Source organism: Ctenopharyngodon idella, chromosome 9 (genome assembly GCF_019924925.1).
Source record: "Ctenopharyngodon idella isolate HZGC_01 chromosome 9, HZGC01, whole genome shotgun sequence".
In the NCBI taxonomy this organism is placed as follows: domain Eukaryota; kingdom Metazoa; phylum Chordata; class Actinopteri; order Cypriniformes; family Xenocyprididae; genus Ctenopharyngodon; species Ctenopharyngodon idella.
In genome coordinates this window covers 34,332,507-34,352,967 of record NC_067228.1, presented here as the reverse complement: position 1 = coordinate 34,352,967, position 20,461 = coordinate 34,332,507, and the positions used below count along the sequence as shown (strand labels likewise).

The following is a 20,461-nucleotide window of genomic DNA, read 5'->3' as shown; positions in this document are numbered from 1 at the left end:
GACATGTGAAACAGTGATCGTGGCCGTCGGTGAGGACAGGAAACGACCGCATCCAGAAACACACAAATAGAATGTCATCTTAAAAAAGACGCAAGCTCTACTTGTGTAAGCTCTTTTAGGGACTTTACTCTTTTAGAGTGCTGAAGCACGCAGGGGAACGGCCGCCGCAACACAGACAGGGATTGTGTGCAGCCTGTCGTGTGCTCTTTCTCTCTTTGAAGGCGCTCACTCTTACCAGCCGTAAAAACGGCTTTTAGCGCTCGAAGCGCACCGTACCGGCCGTGAGAACAGCCTTCTGACGCTGTCAAAACAGCTATTTGCTCTATAATGGCAAACGAAACAAAAAACAGAAAATAAAGAGAGGACTTTGACCCCGCTGCTGTGCTGTTCGCCCGCACTCGAAAAAAAGAGAAGTTCAACCAAAAAGCTTGACTCGTCTTCTAGCAGACACTTGCTTGCAGAGAACAGGAACAAACACAGTTCGGCTCCGAAGCGAAAAGCTGAAGATGCAACGCACCTGCTGCTCATTATACCCACGCTGCGAGGCGAGCAGCTGATACATATGATTGCATGCCAATGTGCATTGGCTCGTCGTAGTTACACTCGAAGTAGATTGGCCTCTCTAGCGAGATTCCTATTCGTCGGTCTGTCCGACGTACGCCGAACGTGACCGACTGAATGGGAACAGAGGGTTAGATAGGTAACCCATGTTCTGTGAATAAAGTCAACATGCCACAGTATGGGTCAGCCTTGCTAAGGGTGAGCCAACACCCCGCTTGCAATAACAGTCTATAAATACAGGTGTCAACCAGCCGGACCTTTCTCTTTTGCTGACTGGTGCCAAGCAATCCACAAGTGACCATGCCTCGTGACATCATGTTGACTTAATTCACAGAACCTGGGTTACCTGTGTAACCCTCCGTTCTATTTCATCTCAGTCAACACGCCACAGTATGGGTCAATTTGTACCAGATAAGGTCAGAAGGGAAAAACCTTGCGGGGCAATAAAACAAGGAAAGCCATTCATGCAAATGGAACATTTTATTGGTTTTCTATATAATTCACAACAAAGCCACCAGGTAATTAATACCTTTATATAGTTTAACATAAAGCAGTTTATACCTGTTCTGCCATTTGCTGAACAGTAGATTAAACTGTCTTAGCAAGAATCAGGCAATAGAATTTGGCGAATGTCAAAGAGGAGGACTAACCTGCAGCTGCACACTCTTCCTCCAGAGAGGCACCCTTGAACAGTGCTCAGAAGGCAGCCATTCCTCTAGTAGAATGGGCCACCACCGCCTTAGCAGGCGGCATCCCTGTGCTGTGGTAGGCTAGTTCTATCAGCCTGACCACCCATTTGGCCAGTCACTGCTTGGACACAGCCTGGCCTTGCACTGAGTCCCCAAAACAGACAAACAGCTGATCGGTTTGTCTTACTTGTTGAGTGCAAGCAATGTATCTCCTCAGTGCTCTGACTGGGCAGATTAGATGTGATCTGGCTGCTTCTGCAGAATCATGAGGAGGGGGATAAAAAGGTTCTAGTACCAAAGGTCTGGAGACAAAGGAACAAGGTAGAACTTTTGGCATAAATTAGGGGTTTGGAAGGAGTGAAATAGATGAGTCTTCTTCCTCCAATCTCATGCACGGTGTACAGACAAGGCATTCAGTTCACTCACCCTCCTAACTGAAGAAACAGACAAAAGAAATGGTGTCTTCAATGTGTCTAATAGCTCAAAGGGGGGTTCTGTCAGAGCCTTCAGGACAATGCTAGAATCTTATGAGGGAATTAACCGAGTTCAAGATGGGCATAATCTACGAGCCCCTTTCAGAAAGCATTTCACAAGAGGTTGGACATACACTGTGTTGCCTCCATAGCCGTATGGAGCCGCTACATATCCCCTCAATGTTGACTCTGTTAGACCAGTTTCCAACAAGAACTGGAGAAATTACAAGACAGACTCCACCTCACATGAAGCTAGATCCATTTCCCTGGACTGATACCACTGAGAGAACCTTTCCCACCAAACAGCATACAGCCGCCTTGTAGATGGGGCTTTGGCTGCCTGCAATGTTGATAGAACTGCTTCTCCAAGAGCTCCGGAAGACTCCCATCTAATGGCCAGATGTGTAGATTGTACCTCCCTGGATCGGTGTGCTGGAGTTTGCCCTGGGCCTGAGACAGCATATTCTTCCTGACTGGGAGACACCATGGTAACCCCCTCAGCAACGCAAACAAATCCAGCATCCATGACTCCTGGAGCCAATTTGGTGCAACCAAATTGACTTTGGCCTTTAAGATCCTCACTTTGGCTAGGACCGCTGGCAGAAGTGGGAAAGAAGAAAATGCATACAGGAGCACTGGTGGCCATTTGTTTTCTAAAGCATCCACCCCTAGGGACCCCCTGGGGTCCAATATTGAATACCACAGGGGAAAATGTGCAGTTTCCTGTGAGGCAAAGAGATCCACTGAGCCATCCCAAACCAAGCCCAGAATGCAACGCACCTCTGCTGGGTGAAGTTGCCATTCCGGGGCCTCCCCTTGACAAAAGATCGGCTGCTGCATTGTCCTCTCCCTGAAGATGAATAGCCCTCAGGGACACCCCCGAGCATGTGCCCATAACAGAAGGTCTCAAGCTTTCCTGTAAAGGGATTTTGAGCATACCCCGCCTTGGTGGTTTATGTATAGCCGCGTTTCGACCGAAATTACCCAGAACAATTTGTCCTAGGAACTTTTTTCCCCCAGACCTGTTGCTGTCTATGTGGATTTCGTCCTCCACAAATAAGATTAATAAAGCCTGAAACTCGTCATTGGTCCATTGTTGATTAGAATAGCAAACAACTCTTACTGCATGCACCGCAACATTCTTTTAAAAATGGTGGTTGAAATAAAATTCTGTGTCAACTCAACCAATCAGCATGTTCAGCGACCAAGTCCCACCCCTGAAAGTGAACTTTGAGAAAGTACTACCTTGCGAGCAGGGACTTTTTGAGGGGGAAATTTTTACCTGGAACTTCATTTAGACCTTGGTCCCTGCTGTCAAAACACACTGAGTACCACCCCAAAGTCCCTATTTGCAGGGGAAAGTTCCTACAGTGGAAACACGGCTTATGACACTACTGTGGTACTGTCTGAGTGCACAATCACATGCTTCTCCTGAAGCCGAGGCAGAAAATAAGCATCCAGGAGATCCACTGTTGTGAACCAGTCCCCTTGTCTGATAAAGGTTAACAAATGTTGATAGGCTGAGCATACGCAAAGGCAATCGTTTTAAATGATGGTTGAATTCCTTGAGATTGAGGATGGCATGAAGACCCCCATCCTTTTTCAGAATCAGGAAAGCGGTGGAACAAAACCCCAGAACCGTTTCTGGTGGAGCTCTTTTACCTCAGACACAACCAACTTGGTAAGCAACTGTGATATCTATGCAACTTCAAAATCCTCTAAACAACCCCCAGCAGACCTTCTTCAACCCTTACCTGTGCCCTGCCGACCTTGGTCCCATAATAACCTTGGGGAAATACTGTCATCTTTACAGTCATCGATTGCTTTTCTGACCAGATTTGGATTTACTCTTTGGGACCTATTTAGCTGTGTTAGACCCTGCTTGAATTACTACGTGTTATGGTGCTTCCACACTGTCATTTCTGTTTACTATTGTGTTTAACAAAAGCTCTGCAAATGGAGCCGAACATAAAATTGCCTGGCGTCTTGTCACACTGACGTGGTCAAATGGGGTCAGAAGTTGTCTGATGTGGTTTCTTGGGGGTCTGTTGTGGTCTGATGGGGTCTGAAGTCATCTGATATGGTCTGAATTTTTATTCATCTGTCTGTGTAGTAACAGTAAAAACTTCAAGCTTAGGAAAACTATTTGAATCTTTCAAACAAGGATTTGTCAAGCAAACATTAAAAATCATCTTTACAAACTAACTGTATTACGGAGCCCTAAAGGGACATGGTAGTAGAAAAATACGGGATGTGAGGGGAAAAAATATATTTTGATGCTTTTGCATTCTCTAGCAAAAACTTTTGCGTTCCCCTGAGAAACTTTGCATTCACTCACAAACCTTTTGAGTTGTTTGTGAGTGAACACAAAAACATTGAAATATAATTTTTCCTCCCATCCACTGCCTTTAGAGGCTCCTTACTTTAGTGACCACTAACAAGTTTGTACTATTTACAACAATAACAAAACAATGGCTTCATACAACATAAATTTACATCAACAACCAGTTTCATTCTTTACTGAACAGCACAGGATAGAGCAAATTACAGTTGTCCAAAGTACTTACAGAAGCAGCTGACTTATTGAGATATATCCAAAGTACTTACAGAAGCAGCTGACTTATTGAGATATATATATATATATATATATATATATGTATGGTATATTATATAAATGTGGCTGTAGGCACCTTCATCTGGTGTATGACAGACGTCAGCAAAAAAGCTCAGAAAGAGTAACCTCTGTCCTTTTGCAGCCACATCCCAATAAAGTCTCTTTTCTCCTGAGATAAAGATCTGACAATATGATGCTTCATGTCCTTGATGTGACCAATAACACAATGTGTTTTACTAAATTGTTTTACACAATGTGTTGCAAAATTGTGGATTTTAAAACAACTGTAATGTTGTATTGACTGATCAAAATCCAGGGTCAGAACAATGCATTTTATGACCATTTATCAGTGCTCTTGTCCCATTACTGCTCTGCGACAAAAAAAATGTATGACTAAACCTTGTATAACTAAATTGTATGCAGGCTTTGGATATGATCCTCTTTTCTAAAATGCCATGTTGTACTAACATGTGATTTTGAGGAAGGAAGGTCTCATTTGAGAGTTAGAATTCCGGCCAGAATCAGCTTTTCTTACGAAAGAGCTATATGTATTTAATTGTGCAAGTAATCCTTTTTCTAACAGAGGGTCCCATGACTCTTCACTGTAATTTTTGTCAGTGCTTGTTTTAAGACAATAGTAGGCTACTTTTTACTTCTGTATACTGATAAAAACCTGGTAGCTGTTATTCTGAGGCACTGCTGAACTAATAAAAATGTCAAAAAGTAGTCAACTTTCTCTCATTTATCTCACTCATTTCATTTCCTGTGTTGCTTCCTCAAGTATACTGGTTTATTACTTTCCATTTCCCCTTTGACTCAGTCATGACAGTAACAGCAATCAGTTAGTAGTTTACATTTATTTTTGCCATATTAATTCAATCTTTAATCTGTATGACCTCTTAATATGATTTTTTTTTTTTTTTTTACATTTCCACAGTAATGTGAAGAAAGACACCAAGCTCTTGTAGTTTTCTTTTGATAATGTCCATATGTACAAGTTACAAGTTACAGTATATTTGTCTTTGTGGTGCTGTTGTTGGTGTAAAAATGACACAATGTTAGTATATTTCTTTTTTTATAAAAATGTCTAATTTTGTTAATGAAAGTTATACAACATGTATTCATGTATGCTTTTATCCAGTATGACTAACAAATGAGAATAATACAAGCAGAAGTTATTAATCCAAGGGTGAAAACATTGCAAGCAGTACAGCCATACAACATTTCAGCTGAGTACTGGACAGCTAGAGCAAAAGTGTAAATGCAGAACATAATAAGTGCAATTAAATTAGTTGCTCAAATTCACAAATCCTCCCAGAGCAAGTGGAATTTATTAACATTAGTTTGCACTAAGGAGAATTAAATGAATTCTTCAGCTGTGCTAAAGATCCCAGATTCTGGGATATGATACACTGTCATGTACATGTAGGTTAATGAATCCAATGACCATATTTCATCAATATCTGTAAGAAAAAGAGTTCTTGTTTTAGAGAATGTTTTAGCCATGCCAATGTGTTTAGATGACATTGTATGTCTTGCTGAACAAGATAAAAGCTTCTGCAGATGAATATTATCCGGTCTTTCACTGCCCCCTTTTGGTGTACAGGCAGTTTAAAGAACAGTGTATGGTTGATGATGAGCCAAGTAGCCTATTATTGACGGCTTAACTCATTTGTAATTACAGTTAAACATCATGTGCATGTCTATGAGGTGACTGTGAGGTCAATTCTCAGGTCTTCTGAAAGGTTTTGCATTACTTGATAATGACTATAGACAGTAGAAGAGGATATAGCTAATGATAAAGAGGAAGAAGAGATTAGGAAAATGTTCATTACTGAGTGTGAGAATGTACTCTCTAAAAAATGCTGGGTTGTTTCAACCCATGTTTGGGTCAAAAATGGACAAACCCAACAGTTAGTTTAAAAATGAATTAAAAAAATAAACCAAAGGTTGGGTTTGTCCATCAACAGAAACCCTCATAGAATTTGTAATGGTTTAATGGGAATTGTATTGGTTTTAATGGAAACTGTAATGGTCCCTGTGGGTCTCTACTGGTAATTTGTTGCCTTCTATTGGTGGCATGGTAAAGGATTAGTTCACTTTCAAATGAAAACTACCCTCAAGCCATCCTAGGTGTATATGACTTTCTTCTTTCTGATAAACACAATCGGAGATATTTTAACAAATATCCTGACGCATCCGAGCTTTATAATGGCAGTGAAAGGGATCAACGAGTATGAGCGTTTGTGTAAAAAAAATCCATATTTAACAAGTTATGAAGTAAAATATCTAGCTTCCGCCAGACCGCCTTCCATATTCTACTTACAAAGAAAGTGTAAAACTCTCGCAGTTCAAAAAGCTTACGCCACACCCTACGTCTTCCCTATTCAACTTACGAAAAAAGCTTAACTGACGCCAGTTCTGTTTTTTTCGTATGTTGAATACGGAAGGCGGTCTGTCGGAAGCTAGATATTTTACTTCATAACTTGTTAAATATGATTTTTTTTTTACACAAACGCATCGCTTCGCTTCAGAAGGCCTTTATTATCCCCCCTGGAGCCGTGTGGAGTACGTTTATAATGGATGGATGTGGATGGAGGCAGTTTCTTCAGCTCATACTCGTGGGTCCCGTTCACTGCCATTATGAAGCTTGGATGGCTTGAGGGTGAGTAAAGCTTGGGGTAGTTTTCATTTGAAAGTGAACTAATCCTTTTAAACCACTAAATCCTAATGGAATATGGCCTAAAACACACTGGAAACCATTTGGTAATGGTTTTAATGGTTAACAGTTGATGATGTTTGTAATGTTTTTTGTAGTAGAAACCAATAGGACCTTCGTGATGGGTTTTTTTTCAGCAGGGTGGTCACATGTTTTCTTGAGAAATCACTGAAAATATGATGAAAATACTGTTTTGTAGGCTAAATTTAGGCCTAGATGGAGATTTCTTTTTAACCCTTTTTATCCTCAGAAATAGAATACAATGGCTCTGCAACAATCAAAATGCATTAAAACGTCTAGCCCCTTTTGTCTTGAAAAACGGTAAAAGACCCATCGAAATGTAATGAAATGAAGACATTCCAGTTGTCTGCGACGCTTTTGTTACCTTACGAATGCGCGTCATCAGTTCATGCATTTCCTCCGGATCAAACCCATGACCCCGTCCTCGGATTTGCTTAGTTGTCAGGACTGTGGCGTCACTATTCTAACTGGCCACGAGAGGACGCAAAATATTGCAATATAACTGCAGCTCCTCCGCATTGTTTCATATTTATCCACCTCAACTATATGCAAGCCCAACAAACATGCTAATCACATTTGGGCTGTTTATTGTTTCAATACAAACAATTTTTTGTTGTTGTTGTGTTTTTTTTTTTGTTTTTTTTTACACCAACAATCAAGACACTTGGAAGCGTTTACACAGAGATTTTCTTTTTCCCCCCATAGCCAATTAAATAATGTTTCAGACATAGTACAGACCGTGCTAGGCTAAAGTCACAACAGATACACTTATTATGAACTATATTATTTTACAATAAAAATAAAACGCTGTTTAGAACGCCAGATGCTCTGAACCAGTTCTTTAATGTTTCTTTCCGATTTTCTATAGAGATTTTGGCATTGTGCTTTCTTCAAATGTGGGCATATAAACTTTTTTGACATCATTAAAAAATGACCAGCACAAAATAAAAGTTCGATTTTTAAGGTCAGAGAAAATGTAAATGAGTAGCCTAAAACAAAACAAGCTTGGTTTAGTCGCCCAATTGAAGAATTTGCGCCTAATTCCGTAATAATATCTGTTTTGGAAATGTAGGCCTATAGAATAGAATAAAATGAAGAGCTTCGACTAATCCACATCTGTTCTGCGAGAGCAGCATTCTTCACGCATGACTGAACACATGTGCTCTGCCCGGGCCTCCGACTGAGGGTAACAATATCTGTGATGTGGTTACTCGCTGTCTACTTTTACACACCTTTACTTATATGATTCAAATGTCTAAAAGGCATGGTGAGAACCTGAAGAAGGCATAATCCTATGAAGCCAAGTTTAGTGTGTTGACCAAGAAAAAATGATTGTCGTGCCTCGTTACCGTCTCATCGTTTTTGCAGGTCACAACAGGTCTCTGCTTAAAGATAACCCTGTGCATTTTTTATGTAGCCTAGGCATAATTTACATTTATAGCGGAATTTAGAAAAACATTTCTTATATTGTGTTTTCATTAGGCTACTTTAAATCAATATCCAGAAAAATTTAACATGTTATCATAATATATTGCAACTGCATACATTTCTAAAAGTCGACTAGCTAGCCTAATTAATTTCCCTCGATTTTTCTCTAAATACCTGAGATTGGGAATATCTGGCCTGATGATGTTTGTAGGGTAGAGTGGGGGGGAAACGCCCCCCTTAAGTAGGCCTAATTTTGTTCTATGAAACAAAAGTTAAATGTGTCCGGAATAGTTATCATAGCTTTAGTGACAATTACATAAATTATAAACCAAGGCTATGAAAAATGTCCAAAGTTTTCATGTTATTAGATTTTTAGCAAAAAATCTATTTGTATCAAGGGGCGTTTTTTACCCCACAGGTGGGGTAAAATGCCCCCACTCTGTCAAAACAATTTGCTTTATAGCCTACATTTACAGCAAAATCTACTACCACCACAACTAAAATAAACTAAATCAGTAATGAAGTCCTAACCATAATCAATAATTATGAATTACAAAATTATAATAGACTATTTGAAAAATATTGCTAGCTGATGCTAGCTAACTAGCTAGCTGATGCTAACTTGAGGTAATTTTTTAAATATAAAGTCCAAATATTTTTATTCAACCACCTAGTTAGATTACATTTTAAAACATTTTAAAACACTTATTTTCTTACTAGTGAAAATTAGATCACTTAACGTGAAATCCGTTTTCTCTCAAGTACGTCGCCAGTGAAAGTCACAGTACTTCAACATCACTCTTGTCAAGGTAATCCATAGCAACAAAAACGTATCTAGACTTAGTGGTTATTTTGGGAAAATGTTGGGGGTGTTTTACCCCAAGGGGGGCGTTTTCTCCCACTCTACCCTACTTAAATCAAAATGAATAAACAAAAATAAAACGGACACATATTTGAACTGTTGAAATTGACCAAACACTGAGCACAATTTAACTAAGTCATTGGACTATATCCAGGGGTCGTTTACATTTTGTTTAACAATGAAAAAATACATTCATCATATTTTCACAAAAGCTCTGCCATGTGGGCGATAAAATTAATCACCGGGCATTTAGCTGTCAGTTCAGCCATTTATGCAAATAGAGCTTTTTCTACAGGCGAAGCATCATCAGGACCTTGCAGAGCTAGTTTGATTAAACGCCTCTCGCGTGTACTGTGGCAGCGCTTTCACTGTGCTGTATTCACTGCTGTGTGATGAACGCCCAGCTGATCGCGTTGAATGCGCGCTAATTAAAACCTATAAATTATGTTTCTGCACGAGTTCTTAAGGCGCGTCCTGCCAGAGAGATAGCGGACTATTCAGCCATTATAACCGCCTAACCGACGCCGCCTCTTCAGAATGAACCAGTAATACTGTCCTAATTAGAAATTAATTAAGTGCAAACGCGATAAGTGTTTCAGGGACTCAAATATTGCGAACGAGGCTATATATTCCAATCTGACTTTCAGTTGTCCTGAATGAGGTCTAAATTAAATGTATTATTTTTTTTATCACTTACGAAAATTAACCAGTTTTTTATAGTGTAGTAGCTAACCATGTTTTTTGGCGGGTTGATTACCACAGTTTATTATGTATTATGTATAACCACAGTTTTACTAGAACAGATAGCGCATGGTTAAACTAAAATGGTTAATTTGTGGTTAACTATATTAACAATGGCTTCTTTTTTTTTTTCGTTTTATTTGTAGTAAAACCATGGTTAATTTTCGTATAGGCTATGAGTAGTATTAGGTTACGTTGTTAGCCTATTATCAATTTATAGACTATTTAAATCAAAGTATTTAGGAGACACTCTCTTATCAAGCTAATTTGTCCTTGGATTGAAAAGTGAAGCAGACCTTTAGCAAAGTTTTTGTTATGTCGTCGAAATTTAGGTTTAAAATTTAGTTTTTTTTGTGATTTTATAATCAAATGTAAAAATGTATGCCATATAACATTCTTATAGGTACTGTTTGGATTATAAAGCCTTGTTATTCTCAAAATCTGCAAATGGCTAAAGATATTTGAAGACTTGTTTTCCATTTTGATTCTCTCCTCTGTCTCACTGGGTGAATTTGAGCGCGACAGCAGGCAGAACTGAGCGCGATCTCTGTGCCGTGTTTGATATCTACGAGCACAGGCGCGGAACGGAATTGGACGCGGACACACGTGGCGTTGAGCTTCTTTGTCACGGATAGGCTCCCCGCTCATCTATGTGATCTGATGTGTTTCCGGTTAGTGGCCACTAAGAGTGGTTGTGCATGAGTAGAGTTCCAGAAAAAAAGAGGTGTCAAACTCGGGTCTGGCAATGCAGAGGGTGTACGAACGCTGCGCACTGTGTGCTGTCAGTCCTCTCAAAACACGCTCAAAGTGACAGACAACACGCGAGCGTTATGTCAACAAGTTGATTTACAAAATGTACTCACTTTCGCTGGGAATTAGCGCGTTGACATGGATACCTAGATAACATTGTCCTGTCTCTTGGTGTATTTGGAACACAACCGGTTACTATCCAACCACTGGAGCGAATATCAGCTGTTATGGAAGAGCAGCGGGATCAGAGTGAAGATGACACCGTTTCGCTGCCCTCTCCGTCGGCTGCGCACCACACGCACAGAACCACAAACTTTTTCATTGACAACATCCTCAGACCGGACTTCGGCTGCAGAAGGGAGCGGGGTGCAGGCGCGCACGCGTCGGACAGGGGAGTGCGGGGTATTGCTGTGCGCCGCGCGCCTTGCCCGGATTCCAACTGCAGCAGCGACAGTGTTTCATCATCAGCCTCCTCCACCGTTTCGTCTCCGGTCAGCAGTAGGCATTCCAGGGTAGACGAGGCCGATAGAGGGAACTCAGCAAAATCTGGGCTTGTCTCAGCGTCATCCGTTACTTTGAACAGCCCAGGTGAAACCTCCTCGCCCAGTAAAGACACCCTGTGGCCCGCCTGGGTTTATTGCACGAGATACTCTGATCGGCCTTCATCTGGTAGGGCATCTGGTAACAAATACTTCTGTTGAGTAGCCTATATTTTCTTTCTGTAAAGGCCATAGAATTCGTTTACTTTCGATGCTTGCTATTTTACTTTCATGAGCTGGAGAAATATTCGAGCTGAGGAACGCACACACACACACACACACACACACACACACACACACACACACACCATAATCACACTCTAAAAAATGCTGGGTTAAAAATAACCCATGTTGGGTTAAATATGGACATACCCTGTGATTGGGTTGTTTTAATTCAACTACTGTTTAAAAATTACTAGGCTTGCTCGCCTAAAATGAATCCAAAATATGTTGGAAATTGACATTTATTAATATGTTTTATAAATGAACATTTATTAATAAGTTTAATTAATAATAATTAAACAATAAACATTTATTAAATTGCTTATTAATAAATGTTCACCTTTTGATTATTATTGTTGCCCTTTAGTAATTATGTGTCTGATTTTTAATTTCCAACATATTTTGGGTTCATTTTAGTCCAGCCATATAGTCATTTTTAAACAATAGTTGAGTTAAATAAAGCTGCCCAGCAGGTTGGGCAAACATTTAACCCAAACGCTCGGTTTGTCCATTTTCAACCCAACTTGGGTTGTTTTTAACCCAGCATTTGTTGGAGTGTATAGGCCTTCCTCATTTAGGATACAACAGAAAAGGCCACAAACCACAATAGAAGTGTTTTTCTTTTACAACCTGCACGATCCAGATGGGTTTCCATTTGTAAGGCATTAATAGTTTTTAAAAGCCATGGCGTTTTTATATTATGATTAATGCAAATATTCTATAGAAAATGCTGGGTTGTATATATTAACCTAAGCATAGGTAGAAACATCCCAGTTGCATTAATTATTTAATCAAGGAAATTAAAGAAACCTTGATGACAACGACAGTAATAGGCCTAGTAATAATAACTAGATAGAAAAGTTTGTAGAAACTAGAAAAAGCCTAGTCTGAATGTTTAAAATAGTTTAACAAGCTGTAAGTTTGTAGAATTTAAGACTGAAATAGTTTTAAATGACAACGACAATAATAAATAATCGTCATCTTGGAAAAAGTCTTTTCAGGCGCATCAAATAAACGTCGTTTAATAATAAACGTTATCGTGCTAGAACAAAAACTAGTATATAGACATAATTATTAAATAAATACCTTCAAATCTAAGAAATTAACAAAATAATCTATTTTAAATGCGTTCGATTGAGCTCGAATTTTAGTTTTAAACTTGTGGCTCGGTATACTGTTAAGTTAGCGACAATTGGGCTATTTTTATTTACTCTCACAATATTTAGCTTAAAGCGTATTCATCTTAATTTCGTTAATGTTTTATTAGATGCTCTATTCTATCTCTCTTTATCATTTTACCCTTTAAAATGGAATGAATGGACGTTTCCTTTAATTCCCGAGGAAGGTCGTATGAATATATAACCCTTTTAAAGTCGCTCAATCTCTAGGCATTTTTGCTTTTGTCGCTTTGCTAAATTTTGCATTTAAGACAAGTTCAAGTGCATTGGACGTCTAAACGATAATTTATGCAATTTATTCTATAATATCTATAATAAATTCCTTTCATAGAACACTTCTTAAAAGAACCATTTTTCCTTAATGTGAAGATCATTTAAAAAATCTAAAGAACCTTTTGTCGGGATTTCAAGGTTCTTCATGGAACCATCAATGTCAGTAAAGAACCTTTACTTTTAAAAGAGAATATGCTTCTATAAGAAAACAGTAGACTCAATTATGGCTCAGTATTTATTATTTGTAATACCATTAACATCATAAAAGTAGCCTATAATTCATATATCTATAGCCATATGTGTAGAAGTTAAATTACTATTTTCCCCAAACGGAAGCAACAATTCGCGTTACACATGATGAAATAAATCGCTTGACGGGAATTTCTAAGCTACTGATTCTTATGGTTTAAAAAAGAAGAATCTCTTCTGATGTGTATTTAATCCAGTGGTGTGACATGACAACAATACTCAACACGCTATAGTGCCCTATTGTGTGTGTAGTCCAAAATGGCTTTGACACTTAATGAGATGGTTGATATTCATAGATTCGTCTCATTGTTGTCTCCACACAAGGCCCAAGGACCCGGAAATTGAAAAAGAAGAAAAACGACAGTGAGGATAAACGACCCAGAACGGCGTTCACGGCTGAGCAGCTCCAGAGACTGAAGGCTGAGTTCGGGGCGAGCCGGTATATTACGGAGCAGAGGCGGCAGGCCCTGGCGCGAGAGCTCAGCCTCAACGAGTCGCAGATTAAAATCTGGTTCCAGAACAAACGGGCTAAAATCAAGAAGGCCAGCGGTTTCAAGAACGGCTTGGCGATGCAGCTAATGGCGCAGGGACTGTACAACCATTCCACCACCACCGTTCAAGAAAAGGACGGCAACTAGCAAAGACTGAGAGAAAAGGGTCGACCGAGTGAAGTGAAGCAAAACTAAATTACTTGACCAGACGTTACAAAGGGAGATTATTATCAACCTTTTTGGACGAGCGGGTGACTTTTTTTTTTTTTTTTTTACAATATACAAACATGTGGAATTAATGAAAACGTAGCCCTCATTTTGATTTTGAGGATGCAATTCAAATCCAGGTGGATCGCGTTTTGTTGTTCGAAATTGTCACGTGCCACCATCGGTCAAATGGCACTTAACATTTAATCTAAATTCTTGTTTTTACGCTGTTAAAAGCAATAGCCTATTTCTTCGTGCCAAAGATATTATTCGATTAATGTATCCAGATTACAGTACAGGCTACATTTTTTAAATATTTTTCTTTGCTGATGGGACTTGGGATAATGGGAGACTTATCCGATATCAGATATTCTTTACAAGATATTTAATATTGTATCCAAATAAAAACATTTTGTACCTGCAAAACGTGGCCTCTGGACTTCTGTTTATTTTCTCTTTATTTTATTTTTTCTTGTACCGGGAATCAGAGACAGACAGAGCGTCAACGGAGTAACCAAAGTCATCACACTTGTGTAGTCAAATTTGTTTCGCCATTACTCAAGTTTCTCACAATAAAACGACTCTCGCATGACAGGCTGCGCAGTTTATATAGAAATATGTAATGCAAGTAAAACACAATGAAATGTAACATCTCCACACAGACAGCGTGATTATTTCACATATAGTCTGCTGCATTTTAAATACAAAACACAATCTCAAGCCTAAACAAGACATTGCATTTACAATATTTAAATACAGACTGATAAATCAGGATAAAGAAATGTACACATTATTAATTTATGCGGGAAGACAAAGACATGGCGCAAAAATATAAGAGTACACTTGCATAATAATAATACGTTTGAACAATAATATTTTAACTGAATGGAAAGTAAGGCTTGTTGTTTCTAATTCCATTTATTAGCTGCTCTGAGAATTTGAGAACAGTAGTTGAGTGACTTTTTCGCGGTTTTGTGCATACCTCGGCTTTTTTTGTAACCGATTAATCAAACCAAAGACAGAGAGTCGTGAACACCTTATCCAGAAGGGAATCACTGTTTGTTTTCTGAAGCTCTCTGCCCGGGGCAACAGTTTGCAGCGTCACATGGCATCTGCATTGAACATACAGCATAAGTTTTTGGATCCGTGGTTTCTCACACCTTCATTGTCTCCTCCTCTATATGGTCCTTTTACGTGAGACGCGCCCGGACAGGCTCGGCTGAGTGCAGGAATTAGCAACTGTCAAGTTCAAAAGTGAGTCACACTTGATTGAGATCTTGGCCTGTAAACCTATTTAAAACTATAATAGAAATATCCTTCATATTATGACTTAGAAATAATAAACTACGGTAACTCTTGATCGTTCTCCAGGAATGCCTGCCACAGTTCGTTTGAAGACCCAGGAATCGCCACAAAACGTTCTAGTTTGGCTAAAGCTTGTCTTTGCCGTTAACATAACATTCAGAATCCATAACGCGTCACTTTGCTATAGTCACCAGCAAATCGATTTTGTGGAGAATTCGGAAACGAATTATATGAGCAAACGAGATGTTGATGCCAGATGTTATTCACCATCAATCACTGCAAAAAAGCTCACTTTGCCTCTTGTCTTCCGTCGCCACGCCAGGCTTGAATCTAGATTTGGTGTATAGGCCTAGTCTATCCTGATCAACAGACAAAACAAAACAAAACAAAAAAAACAGACAGGAAAACACAGGAAAAGCCAATTACAGCATGAAAATCGGTGATCAAGTTTTCGTTCATACAGATAAACCATAGCCTTATGAAAACTGACGAGAATCAATGGAATAGAATGGCGTCAAAACATGTAGAAACAATTTAAGGAATATTTGGAATTATTTCATGCGCAACGCATACTGTCGTCGTAAAATAGCTATAAAAAGTTGATGAATATTATAAGCATTAGAACGGCCTATGACAGTATTTTGAGTCAAAATTTGTATTTATGCATTTACCAGACGCTTTTAGCGACTTGCAACAGAGGAACATGAGCAATTCATTACAATATTACACAACAATGCATAGACTGAGGTGAGATGCAAAGAAAAGGAAGATTTGTGTTTGTGTGTGTATGTGTGTGTGTGTGTGTGTGTGTGTGTCTGTTGGGGCGAAGGTGGGGGACTGAATGTTACAAGTTCAAAGCTATCTATGAAAATGGTGAAAAGGTGAGTCAGACTGCACATAATACCGCTGAGGAATAAAACCAGCAGTTCAAATTTCACATATGTTTCCATTGCTCTTATGTAGGCCTATATCTAATCATAGGCTCCATCGCACCTTTAAAGTTTTTGCAGATCTTAGAAAAGTTAATTGGTTCTAATTAAAACCCTTATTTTTAAGAGTATATTTAAAAACCCGATTCTTAAAATAGAAAAATTGGCAAGACTGTCAGAAATCTTCTCAAAGATTTGGTCTAATGTAGTTTTTTGTTTGACATATAGGTTAAATTCAGAAGTTCTAAAAACTTGCACTTACTCATTTTTTTAAAGTTGAACCAACATGCATAGCAGGTGAGCTAGATTCATTACGCTTATTTTTTACAGTGTGTAGTGTTGTCACACTATATAAGCCTGGCAAGTTGCCAGAATGGATATTGCTGCTTATGAAATCTTTATAAACACAACATTTCTATTTAAAATGTAACAATTTTAAACAATGTTAAAACAATAGGCCTACACAGAACAATTCGTGACGGACAGAATCCTAATTTATTATTATTATTATTTTTTTTAAATATTTGAAACCAACATAATAAACAACAGCTAAAGCAAACACACGCGCACACACACACAGATCCCGGTCAACACACGCACACAAAAATAACCCAAACAGCCGTTACTGTTATGCTAAAGCACACATTAAACCGACAGTTTGCCAAGAAAAAGGGCATGTGATCTTCGAAATGTCTGTGCGCAATTACTAATTCGTTTTTTGACTGGTTCGGGGCAAGTTGTCACGGGAAAATGAAGGGTGCTGTAGAGATCTCATCAGATTTATTCAAAAGTCCAATTGCATAAACGTTTTTTAGCAGTGGTTTTGTTTGTTGCAGGTTTTATATGTTTCATCAAACCTGTCTTAAATTGGGACATTTGTCAGTTCTGTAGCTATACACTGAATTTGTACTTTTGAAAGATTTCTTCCTCTCTTGTTATTAAATTAGATGCATTGCCCCCCGAATCTTCAGCGACAGCGTAATTAAAAGCTATGAAATGAAATGTAGATTTGTGGAAGAACAGAAGCTTAAATTATAGCAGCTATTCCATTTATTTAAATGTCACCTTTCCTTCCCACCCCGAGCCTATAAAAGACGAGTCGTCAGAAATTCAGAAAAGCGGGGAACCAGTAGATGTGCATGATGTGACTGTTGCGCACGAGCCATATTTCGGTATGACAGGTTTCCATGGCATTCAGAGTAGGGCTCGGGCCGAGGTGACGTCCAGTGAACGCGCATATCCCATCTGTGTCTAGGAGCTTGGGTTTCCACCGACAGTATTTTTGGAATGGAGTTCCTCTCGGACCGTGAATAACGCATTTAAACGCTGTCACAACATGGTGTGTGGTCCACTGCGCGCCTCAGTCCTCTATTGAAACCCCTCGCGAAGCTTGCATTTGTTCATTGTATGCGAATACAACGAATCATTTTATTTTTAAATTACGATATGGGTGTATTTGGCAATCGGCTTATGTCCTTTAACGAGCACGACTGTCTGTGCGTAGGCTATAAGGAAGTTTCGAACTCTGGGAAAAGTGTGCTGGGACATAACAGCTGGGACATGTTATCAAACTGTGTTGGCACTAATGAGAAGTAAAACAGGAATATTTTAAAGTATTTCGGAATAAATACGTTAATCGAACATTACTGGAATGTTCTGCAACCTATAAAAAGAATGTTCTGTTTCCGTAAAAGAAAGTTTCCTGGATAAACCCAAAAAATTTAGCCTATGTGGAACATTCTGAGAACCAAAAACTAAAGTTACTAAAAACTTATTAAAAATTGTATGGGAAAGCGGTTTGGTGATGAGATATAGCCTACACTACACTACTAAATCACTGCTATAAGATCACAGTAAATATTACTTTAAACGATACGACATCAAAAGACATTAATACTTGTTTATATAATTAATAATACGAAATAAACAATTTCCTAACTGTGTATTGTTTAAGGTTGCTAAGCAGCTTTGTGAGGTCACGGGTGTGATCCGCTTATTATATCACATGTGTGGTAAAACTAATGGTTCAAATCTGAATTCTGATTGGATGAGCCGTGTTCATGTGACATTATATTCAATACTGCTCCAAGTTGATATGTTAACCATAATCAGCCTACAATTAGACTAATGAAATAGCCAACTTGATATATTCTGATTTTTGCAAAGCATAGTAAAAACTACATTGAACTTCACAGCACATATGAAATTTATAAATGAGAAGTGTGTCTGGCACACCTTAAACAAGCCCTACATATGGCAACCACATTACAAAATGATCACTTTTATTGAATAGAATTTTAAAATAACACTTGGATTATCTTGAGATTAAAAATGAAAGGGACATTTGATGAGAAGGGCTTGAAATAAGCAGCCAAACCACTAAATGTATCAATGCATGCCACTAATAATAACTGACAAAATAAATAATCAGTTTTGTAATTGTTCTAACAGCTCAAACTAATATCTCAGGTCTGCTGTCAAGGGTCTCAATTAAACATTTTACTTTCTGTTTAATGGTTTTTTTTTGTGTAACAGGTGCATTCTAATGCACAAACTATTATTTATAAAAATAAATAACACATTCAACAAAGGTTATGAAAAGCTGAAATACAGAAGACAGTCTACAACATACCAGGAGTTTAAAACACAGGAAATACTTAGAGACTGATCACAGGGTGAATTGTCAAAAGAGGAAATGTGACTTAATGAAAATGGAGTGTCGTTTGTTCATTACTGAAGGGTTTCATTACTGGTGGACTCTGAGTCTGATGTGACAGTATAACACAGCAGCACCGGACAACAGTGTTGGGGATAATTATATAGGCCTATACCAACATCATTCATTGAACATATCTACATCCCTAAGTCAACATACTGGCAGGAGATAACACTAACCATCAGATAAAATGCTGTTGACCTCCAGGCAAATGGTTAGAACTGGCCAGTATCACAGGCAGACTGACTTCAAAGATCCTCAAGTGCAATACCGCTATTATCCAACTAAAAATATATATCTATTAAAAGCCACGGGTGCTATTTTTTATGATGTTTTATTTAAATAATACATATTAAACTGTTAAATGTTACTCTTAATTGTGGACAATAGTAAACAATAAGGACAGCCCGGGGCCGTCCTGAACGATGTGAACGATGCTCGGAACAATTGAGGAACTGCATCATTGCACGTGTTTTTAAGCCTTGCTAATTTAAAAATTCAAGTGCAAGAAGATGCAAAAGAAAACTCAATTTGGTACTCGCCATGTGAGAAGTTTTGTGTGCACACACATTCAAAGAGCACCCGGAAAGCCGCATCGCAGACAGCGCAAATACTGAATTGAGCTCTCTTTCACTTCTTCTTGTGCTGGAACAGACAAATTCACAGAAAATTATATCAAAATGCCCATCTTGGCGAGTATCCTAAGTAAATAATTTACTGTGAGTGTAAACAGTTGAGAAATACAATGCACATGTGAATCAGTATATTGGATCTTAAAGTGACAGCAGCCTAATATTCCTGCTGCACTGCTGTCTGTGTTTTAATGTTAATCAAAAAACAAAAGACAAAAATTAAAAAAAAAAAAATGTAAAAAAAAATCGCTCACTACTCTTCACTAAATAACTTTTGTAACTCTAATATGTATTAAAGGGGACCTATAATGCCTATATAATAAATATAATTTTACAAGATGTAATATAAGTCTCTGGTGTCCCCAGAATGTGTGTGTGAAGTTTCAGCTCAAAATACCCCACAGATCATTTATTATAGCTTGTCAATTTTGCCCCTATTTGGGTGTGAGCAAAAACACAGCGTTTTTGTGTGTGTCCCTTTAAATGCAAATGAGCTGCTGCTCCCGGCCCCCTTTCCAGAAGAGGGCAGAGCTTTAACAGCTCAACAACAACAAAGCTGGAGAATCTCACGCAGCCAAAATGAGGATTGTCAGTAACGGTGTTCAGCCTTACATTGTTCAAACCGGAGTTGACACTGATGGAGAGACTCAGGAAGAAGTTACAACTTTTAGAATGCATCTGTATGTTTCTGAATGGTTAGTGGATAAATTTATGTAGCTGCTGTGGAGTTGATTCAACTCATCAACTAGCATGTGACGTCATGTTAATCTTTTATGCAAAACCCGTATGGACGCCCACTATATAGCGTACCTGTTTGTCAAACAGAGTCATACACACCAGGCTAACGTTTATGATTGCTATC

The 20,461-nt window shown here is 38.6% G+C and overlaps 2 protein-coding genes across 2 annotated transcripts in view; one reads left to right on the top strand and one right to left on the bottom strand.

Moving 5' to 3' along the window:
• dbi (diazepam binding inhibitor (GABA receptor modulator, acyl-CoA binding protein)) overlaps window positions 1–20,461 on the bottom strand; it is a 279,016-nt gene that overhangs the window by 199,153 nt on the left and 59,402 nt on the right. The gene's annotated exons all lie outside the window — the stretch shown is intronic.
• en1a (engrailed homeobox 1a) lies at window positions 10,763–14,733 on the top strand. Its single transcript, XM_051906710.1, has 2 exons — window positions 10,763–11,527; window positions 13,644–14,733. Exons 1-2 carry the CDS (start codon window positions 11,086–11,088, stop codon window positions 13,955–13,957), a joined length of 756 nt encoding a protein of 251 aa, XP_051762670.1. The 5' UTR covers window positions 10,763–11,085; the 3' UTR covers window positions 13,958–14,733.

Coding starts and splice junctions, on each gene's coding strand:
- en1a (XM_051906710.1), top strand. CDS start 11,086: ATGGAAGAGCAGCGGGATCAGAGTGAAGATGACACCGTTTCGCTGCCC. Junction 11,528..13,643: donor CTCTGATCGGCCTTCATCTG/GTAGGGCATCTG, acceptor TCTCCACACAAG/GCCCAAGGACCCGGAAATTG.